General features: G+C 38.0%; 1 protein-coding gene across 3 annotated transcripts in view; it reads right to left on the reverse strand.

Annotated features, from left to right (window-relative positions):
• Positions 1-7,964, reverse strand: part of zgc:154058 (Transmembrane protein 150A-like) — a 47,961-nt gene extending 39,997 nt beyond the window's left edge. Inside the window, exons 1-2 of one of the 3 annotated variants that reach the window (XM_057847732.1) lie at positions 7,689-7,964; positions 7,249-7,411 (exon numbers count right to left, since the gene is read on the reverse strand). In XM_057847732.1, the coding sequence (XP_057703715.1) occupies positions 7,249-7,358 (110 nt within the window). In that variant the 5' untranslated portion in view covers positions 7,359-7,411; positions 7,689-7,964. Of the gene's footprint in view, positions 1-7,248; positions 7,462-7,688 lie in introns of all 3 variants that reach the window. The other 2 variants (XM_057847731.1, XM_057847730.1) reach the window with 2 other exon arrangements.
• Between the last annotated feature and the right edge of the window lie 1,865 nt (positions 7,965-9,829).

Here is a 9,829-nt window from a genome sequence, read left to right on the forward strand (position 1 = left end):
TGTAGCGCCCCTACCAATTCTTATGACCTTACTTACAACTCAATAAAACTAACGACCGATAAGAGCGTTTTGCTTATGTCAAAACTTGGGAGAAACGTGGCTTCGGTCCAGCAGTCATGTTGACTTTAGCCGGGTTGCCGACCAGCTGCATTGTTGCATCACAAGTTAGTGACCAGAGGACCATTATCTGCAAATAATGACCACTACTGTTCTTCAGCTTGTACAACATAACGCCGTCAGTGGAATTGATTTACAGTCTATAATCTGCCCCGTAAAGTAGACATGAAAATGAGACTGAACTGAATGAAATCATCAAAGAAGCTATGACCTTCTGATCTGCTTCCATAATGTAAACATTATTTGCGGTATATGTTTGCAGGCAATAAACACCTCATTATTTATGGCTAAATAGATGAAAAGCTTTTTTTTTTCCACAGAAGGAAAATCAAAGACACAATTTTTGTTTCGTGATTATAGAAAGCGGTTCAGCCAGAGTTGAAATGCCAATTAGGAATGTTTCCAAGGACGACTGCCATAAAGCGTCTTCTGACATGCACACCTGCTCCTCACACGTGAACTACTGCAAACAGCATGGCTAGATGTATGGTGTTGTCACAAACTGTCAGAATACACAGCATGGCTGTGTGATGTACAGTGGAAGTTAAAGCCCGAAAAAATCTGAATACTTTTTAGGAGGAATATGGCTCTAAAATCGTATGACAACATTGCCATGCAAACCATTGTCGTGCCTGAAAAATTATTTCAGAAGCAAGAACCAATATTAGGAAACTATAAACACTATACTATATATGTGGTTACAAAGTAATCACAACATTTTACCCAGGGAACACCCTGTGTAGAAGGGATTCAACAGATACGATAGTAAGAGGGAGGACAGGACAGGTATGAAAAAAAAAAATGCCTGAAAAGAATTGAGTCAGGAATTTTCCAGCGCACAACCTTTTGTCTGAAATTCCAATTTTCTGTAGATTCCAGATCACATTAATGTTGTGGTATTCATAACAAAACAGCCTAAGAAACAAACTATCACTACATTTGGTCTTTGAGAAGGTGAAACCTGCAACAAACTATCTAGAGAAATTTCAGTCAAGGTAGAACGCAAGTAAACCCTTGAATAAAGAGTACTCAATCAAGAATGTTTCATCAAATTATTACATGAATTTGTGGCCTTAGTCATGAAATGAGAGCTTTCCTCCTCAAATTGGAAAAAAACAAATGTGTTTTGTATAGACTGGCTGCCAATTGTTAAGTAACATTTGTCTTGAGGTAACGGGAGTCAATATGTCAAAATGCTATAAGTGAGATGTCATACACGGCGTCATTAAAGAGACTTGCTGAAAAAGCCACAGGTAAGCGTGAAATATGGCCTCAAGGTAGCAGGCCAACAAAGCTCTTAAGCTTAAAGCTTAAATGCCGGCTTGAACACTGACAAAAAAGGAGGATATTTCCAAACGCACAAGATTAGTGAATGATTTCCTTCAAAGAACTACACGAGAAGAGACCGTGGGTGGCTGACATTGGTAAATGGTTTGCCCCTCATCTGAAAACATCAGCGAAGGATCTCAAACTCAGTTCCTATAAACTAATAATAATAGGTTTGTTTAGGAAAACATGTCTATCGCTGTTCTGTGGCAGCTGTTCACTTTAACTACTTATCGAAGTGAAGCGGATCATGGTGTTTTTGTTATGTTTTTTTAAACAAATGTAAGAGGTTCTTTCAGGGAAAACTCTGCTACTGTCAACAGTTCCAGGCTAGTGCAAAAATAACACGGAGCACCCACAGGAAAGGGTGTGATGCATGAACTACGAATTTGTGTAGGTTGTACAAGTCTCAGTAGACAGGAGCCTTTTTTTCTATTTTTAGATCAAAATTTGCAAAATTCTTGACACTGGTGTCAAATTTGAGAACCGCAGACTAGAAAAGCCCATCACATCGTTCAATGTGGCCTGGAAGTATCTGCACAGCCGCTGTTACTCTTTCAACTTAGATTATACATTTTAGATGAGGAGTTGAAAACTAATAAAAACACCTATTGAGTTAATATTCTACTAAAAAAATATTTGATTACATTTTTTAAAGAGTTCCCAGGATGCAAAGAGTCTAAAAAATGTTTTTCCAAATACTAGGATTTTGCATCACTAGTCTGGTGGTAAATTATTGTTTCAAAACTTTAATCTGTTTACTAATTGGGGGGGAAAAAAATAATGTTTTCAACTGGCAAAGCTAAAAGGAGCGAAAAATTTGTACAAACCACCCTCTTAAATCACAGATGTGGTTGGTGTTAGATTACCCAATCGCACTTAAAGTCATGTTAATTCATTGGCTCCCATTGACAGCGATAAACAGCCAATCCATTTGATTTGAGAGGCTGGCAGAGAATTATCATGTTTCAGTGCTATTTGTGGCAAAATACATTTATTTCAGAAAGAAGCAGGAATTAGAAATGCAACTTTTCCTATTAATCTCAGTTGATTTACCTATTAATAGATTGATGTGATTTTGTAATGTCAAACCAAAGCTTGTAACAGACTCAATTTTGATGGGGATGTGTTAGCAGTGACTATTCATGTTTCAGTGCCACTGACAGTTTTAGACGTCCAAACCATTTACACTGTAAGGGTTGGCTGCAATCATTGATGACCAGCCACTCCCTGTCCAAATGAAAGGGATGTCTATTGCCATCAATGGCACTGAAAGAGTTAACAGGGGGTGTAATCTTTATACTATTTAATATCATATAGCTAATGATTTCAAAGACTGGCAATTCATAACAATAGTTTGTCCTAACCCTAATGTGACCCGTTGTTTAAATTATTTCTCAAATTTTGAGTAATCAATCAAATATGACTATCAAGTCACTCTTACACGCCCTACATTACTACACATCACTGCAATATTTACTTTACTCCTTTTTAGTCAAAGGACTAATTTACGCAACAGGTCACATCCTTTGACATTCGGGTCTCCAGGAGGGGTGGAAAAAAATAAAAGACCCTTGAGTGCTCTATGAGAAAAGGCATTCTTGTCAGTGCAACAGGAAAGAACCTGGTTTTGAGGGTGGTTAAAACTGGTTTCGATATGTAGAAAAATGTAGCCATGCATGAATACACTAGGTGGTCCGCATACACGTGACCTATGCTATTCAGTTTTATTAAGAAAGGTTGATTTGAATTATACAAGAGCCAGTAATTTACAAGCAGCTTTCCATGAGAGATCATCAGGTGCGGATCAGTTTTTCAGACTAACTAAAAGGTTACAGTGCATTTGAGTACCTGCCAACATAAAGTACCAATACTTCATGACACTTTTATGTCTTGAAAATGTTTTCATCAAATATTGTTCAAAATAAAATTTTCTTGATACTTATAGGGCTGCAACAAATGATTTTTTTGATAGTCGATTATTTTTGCGACGAGGCGATGAATCGGCTCATAAGTATAAATCATAACATTTGTTGTAATATTACAATGGACTTTATATTTTGCCGCTATTCATGCTGGAATTAGCATTTGAACCAAATTTTCCGTTGAGAAAAGTTGTGATTATGTAATGGTACCATTCTTTTCCAAAGGTTTGCATATACTGCATTTCATTTTGATTTAGTTAAAAAGATGATCATCTGCTTTCATCTAGGGCTACAGATATCAGAATATTTGCTTATTTCCCTCTAAAAATAATCTACAAATTATTTACTCTTTTCCAGTTTTAAATAAATAAAAGAGTAATTACTGTTTTAAACATTTTTTTTGTAATTGTAATGAATTTGGACAATGTTAGGTCCATAATGTCTCTAAAAGATTAATCAACAATCAAAATTGTTGTCGAATATTTGATTATCTTGTCTTTTGGATGATTAATCGTGACAGCCCAATCGGCTTATTTTGTTGTAGAAGTCAAACCAATTACAGTTCGATCAGCATCTTGTGACTGTATTCAACTATTCCAATGAATTGTATCTGTACCTCAATTTTTGTAATGTCATTCTTGCGCTAACAATCTAACATGACATTATGCTTAGATTAAGTTGCACTCTATACACTACAGTGAACATTTGGATCGAGGCCATCTGTCTCTCTAGCCCCGACTCCCTCCTATGGTTTGCATTCCTCTTCTAATAACACAGCGCATAATACCAGCGCTGTCAGCCCCAACATGGCTAGGAGGTTCTCCCTCACTTCAAGAGCACAAAAGTGAGAGGAAAGACATGTGGGCTGTCATGCACATTTCTTTAAAAAAAAAAAAAAAAAAAAAAAAAAAAGGTGATCATAGAGCCCTTCCTCCTGGAAAACTAATCCACATGCAATTGCCATGGCTCCCAGGAATTCAGGGTAAACATGCAGTGTTGCTTGCTCGGAGCTAGGAGGAATCACCACTTTGTGTGATATACTTGTAAGCTAGTGTTGTACTCAAGACCGCACTATCCTAGACCAAGACTAGAAGACATCTACACCAGGACAAGACCAAGAGTTTTTGGGAGGCGCGATCGAGAAAAGCACAGATCAACACAATAAAATTCAATTTTAACAGTAAAAAAATAAAAATCATTTTTATGTTGTTAGGTTTGCAGTAATTATTCGAGGTGGTGGAATGTTAGTAACGTTTTTTTAAGTGTGATTTAAGGGAGAAAAAAAAAAGGAATCAAATTATTGAAGTTAAAGTTCTGGTCTAGACAGAAAATCCCGAGTCTGCCCCCGGCCAGTCCAAGACCAAGAGAAGGCAAAGACTTTTTGAAGTTTAGACTGAGAAAAGAGTAGGAATCTCAAATTGTGGTCTTGAGACCAAGACCAGTCTTAAGGGTTTCCTTACAACACAGGTACAAGCACTAACCAAGCTTTTTAGCACAACAAGCCAGCAACCTATTTTATGACCAAAATGTTGTTTTAAACTAGCCTGGGACACCAGACTCACCGCTGTTCCAGCTATAGTCTGGCGACCAATGAGCGGTTCAAATTTCCAGAGCGGAGCAAGCCAAAGCAAACAGACAGCAGAGTGGACCAATCAGCGACGGGCAGACATGACGTTGGTAAAGCGACAACTCTCGCGCGGCGCGAGCAGAGAACGGAGTAGTTTGTTTAACATGGCTAGCACGAGACAGACTGTTGTCAGTGACTTGTGTCGATGTGTTTTTGGTCATTTAAAACTGATTTTAGCTCTCCTGTTCGCCATCTGTGTTGTTCTGGAGACGACTTCCGACGCGGAAGAGTTGCTTGTTAAGAACACGTCAAGCAAATAAACAAATCTGATTGGACGGATGATTTCGTACTGGCTCAAGAGGCCGTTAAGGAGGTGGGTCCCAGACTATTCTCACAGTGTTTGAAAAATACAGGGAGATGTCTGGCCGTGCCAGGCAAGTTATAAACATCATTGCAGAAACTCTTTCACAAAGATAGGATCAGTAATATGATGAGACTTTGCAAAGGTGACAGTCTTCCAAAATGTGGTATTTGGGTGTAAAGGCCACTTCAGGCAGAGTATTTATGAAAAGGAAATTTGTGCAAGAAAAATATATCCTTTTTAGCGAACATTGATATTAGGCCTGCTCAATATATCATTTGAACATCGCCATTACAATGTGCGCATGTGCAATAGTCCCATTGCATGACCTGCAATAGTTTTTTTTTTTTTTTTTTTTTTTTTTTTTTTTTTGTGAACACGTAAACTTTTGCTTTGCTTCATAAAAGCCGCAAGTGGGCCACCTGGATCCATTTTATATCTAGAAATCTTCATCATTCACATATGAACCCCTTTGGCCTGGATTAAACAGTATTACATAAATACAAAGTAGTCATGGTGAGTCAACCAAAGCCTTCGCAAACAGAGCTATTATTGTCATCTGCTGAAAATTCTTCTAGTTTTAATATCGCAATATACATTGCAAACCCCCAAAAAGTCGCAATGTAATTTTTTTCCAATATCGTGCAGCCCTAATTAATATTGATGTGATATTGTCTATAAAATATGGTTTTAAAAATGCCATCAAATTAGAATAAAAAAAAGTATAAAGCTAGATAATTTTGCAACATATTTCCTTGACCCATTTGCTTTTTCTACTATTTAGGGCAGGGGTGTCCAAACTTTTTGCAAAGGGGGCCAGATTTGGTGTGGTAAAAATGTGGGGGGCCGACCTTGGCTGACGTCCTTTACGTAGAACAATATATTTAAGCAAATTTTAGCAAGCCATTCCATGTGTCACATTTGCTTTATTATTATTTTTTTAAATTACTAATTTCAACAATCCCGTAACTAGCCTTTGTGGCGTTCTCTTTCGACTCTCGGGCTCTTGTGAAATACTGCTGCTGTAAAATTAAACTAGCTTCAAGTTGCTTCAATTTCTCGCTACGTATCTTCCTTGTAATCTTGTCGTACATGTCAGAGTGTCTTGTTTGGTAATATCGCCTCAAATTGAACTTTTTAAAAACAGCGACTGTCTCCATGCAAATGAGGCAGACACAGTTGTTGTGTATTTTAGTGAAGAAATAGTCCAATTTCCACCTATCCTTGAAGTGCCGGCAGTCGCAGTCAACTTTTCTTTTTTTTTTGTTGATTGTCGCCATTTTAGAAAATTGGGAGTAAAGGGTCACACGGGGTAATGTTGCTTGGAGTGCTGCTGCCTTTTAGTTGGTAAATGAGGAGCAGCATTTAGTGTGTAAGCTACTTCATATGCTGGTAGCAGTACTGCTGGCCAATTTATTAAGTCTGTGTGCAGGCCAGACGTTATTGATTTTATGACGGAGGCTGGGGGCAGGATGAAATTTGACCAAGGGCCGCATTTGGCCCCCGGGCCGGACTTTGGACATGTCTGATTTAGGGAATCCTCCTTTGATTGATAAATGTGACACACAATACATTATCACACCCTGAGTCTTCAGTACGCTTGAAGTACAGCCAGAGGTCTATGTACTCGTATGCTCTTTGCTATTACAATTGAGTAACGGCTAGTGTGACATGTCATGCTGTGCATCCTTATAGTTTCTGGGGGTCTGTTGATGGATTTTCGTTATTCGTGGTAAAGTGCCATCCTTATCCTCAAAGAAGAAATTTTCTTAATAATGTAATGTATATAAAACTACTAGTACCTGGATATCAAATCAATGGTTTACTGTCTTTAATGAGTGTTTCTGATTCTGGGTCATAGCAACTTCATACAAGACAACAACACTCTCAGATACTTAAAATGTTAGTTTTTACTGCTTTTATATTCAATGAATATTAAGAAGACTACTTACACAACCCAGATCCCAGTGATGGTCAGTGCTGGGAGGCTAACAGGCAGTATCACCCACAGAGACATGGTAGGCACCTCGAACCCTCTTTCCTCTTTTTCCTCTTCGACCATCCGAGCAAAATGTGCTCAAGTAGTTCTAACATTTAACTGTGTGGGGCTGACATCTGCACAGACGCCAAATGAGTCATTGTAACAAGTCGAGGGACGATGGCTGCTGAAACGGAGGGAAAATGCACCGTTACTATACATTTATTTACTAAGCTTTGAGACATTACAAGCGAGAAAATCGCCGTTTGTATTGTTTTATCATGAAACGCATAATATAATTTCACGTTTTCATTTAGTACAATCAAAAAGCCCAATGCTACACGACGTCTCGTGCCGCAAGCTAGGAACAAAACAAGGCGAGCATCAATAGCAAACCTCCATAGTTCAACTTACCTTCCGCTGCTATATTCAACAACAAGTGGTGTTTTTTTTCCAACCACCAGATTCTTGCTTAACTTTTGTGCTCGTCGACTTATCCTCTCTCCTCCTCGGGTAGCGGAAAACAGCCAAAAGGACGCGGGACGAATAGTTTTACCTGACGTTTTCTAAAAGGAACTCCCACTACTTGGACGTTTAGAAGGGAGACGAAGTAGGAGATCGTCCGCCTTCGACGTGTAGCCAGACCTGCAATCATGCATAGATAGACGCCACGAGACACTCCGGGGTATCCTATCCAGCTGTTTTGCTCCGCCCCCCACAACCTGTGCCGGCAGTGTGCACTGATGAGTAGCGCGGGAGGGCGCTGTTGAGTTACTCAAGATCATTGGAGACCATTTCTGTTAAGAAATGTTGCGATTTATAACTCTTTTAGGGAGCAAAGAATCACATCAAATTTTGGTTTGTAGGCCACAATACCATATTAACATTTGGGTAACAAGCGGTACTAGGCTATATGGCCCAAAATGGGATGTCCAGTTGTCCACTAATGTGGATGTCAGCCTGACAGCGAAAAACACAGACAAGGCTGAAAAAGCAGTTTCTGCTCTTGCACCCCTCTTTAAAATAAACTGCTGTATTTTAAGCCAAAAGAACGATTGTGTTTGATAGAACAATATGTCTATATGCTGCCATAGCAGTTTCATGGGGAACTAAGCCCCTAAACTGTTTTTAATTTGTCCGTTTTACCCTGGAAACCCCCGTTTACAGATACCGCGCAACCGCTTTTGTTTCAACCCAGCCGTAAAAAGAAGTAATTCTATATATTATTCAAAATGTCTGTCATTTTTAGCTTAGAATCATTAATCGATGTCTAATATTTCGTATTAAAAAAAAAAAAAAAAAAAGACTTTAAAAAATTATTCACTCGCATGTTTTAAACTTTTAAACAAATTACGTCTCAATGAAAAAAATGGTTTCTATAAATAAGTCACGGATATCTACCTCATAGCTATCGCTTAATTGTAATTTTTTTTGTTACTGTGGCATTTTCCCTGATGTGTTAGATGATAATCGATCCAAACAAAGAAAAATTGAAAAAAAAAATGTTTAAAAGGGTAAATATATGAAAAGGGAAATCTTGACCACTCTTTAATGTCTGCGATTTCTGCATAGCGACCAGTGTTATATTACCACGTTTCACCCATAAAATCCCCCCAAAAGCTGGCTGTGGCCATTCACAGCTATGTCTTGACACTCGGTGATGAATGCTACATGGAGTTTTTGGATCGAAACAAGGTAAGTACGCGACAATATCTCGTTAAAATTGCAGCGTCTTTAATTGTGCTCCTTCATGATCTCACCTCCAGTTAGGGTTTTGCTGAGAAGAAACTGCTTTTTCAGCCTTGTCTGTGTTTTCAGCCATGTATATATATATGTATACACAATATCAGTGCTTCTCAGTTATTTTTTGTTACGACCCCCACCACCAAGACATAAACGTTTCATGCCCCCCAACTCTCTGAAGACACTGTAAATAGAACCATTTGTCTCTAAAATTATTATTATAAGTACACCTCTACATACCATTGTCATTTTTTTACATTAAACAAACAAAGTAATACAAATCAACTTAAAATAAAGTATAACTTTATTAACATTATTTTGTCTGTTACAGAAAAGAGGTCAAGCGCATCAATTTTCCTGAATTAAAAAAAAAAGTCACATCCATACTGTAAAAATACACTCAAGGTACATTTTTTTAACAATTTGATAAAAAAAAATCAATCAATAATAATAAATTCAAATTGATTATCAATATTAACTCACAAAGACAATATGCCAAACAATTTGGCCGGAAAAACAAAAATAGAAAAAAATGACAGGATTGTTGGACAGAGGGACAGTTTTTATTTTTGCTGTAGGCATTATCAGCTCCTTTGCTACTGTGTGGGGTTATTTTGCACTGAGCATGCTAACAGTGCACGCTGGTTTACTGATGTAACATTGACATAGAAGGACGATTGTTGGCAATACTCGGCACGTTTTCTCTGAAAAACAATCAAGCGGCCTATCAACGTTATTGAGTCTAATGTCTTTAAGTGACGTCTTAATTGATTTGGCTTCCCGCTGTCTGCTGCAAACATTTCAGGTCTTTC

Source organism: Corythoichthys intestinalis, chromosome 10 (assembly GCF_030265065.1).
Source record: "Corythoichthys intestinalis isolate RoL2023-P3 chromosome 10, ASM3026506v1, whole genome shotgun sequence".
Lineage (NCBI taxonomy): Eukaryota > Metazoa > Chordata > Actinopteri > Syngnathiformes > Syngnathidae > Corythoichthys > Corythoichthys intestinalis.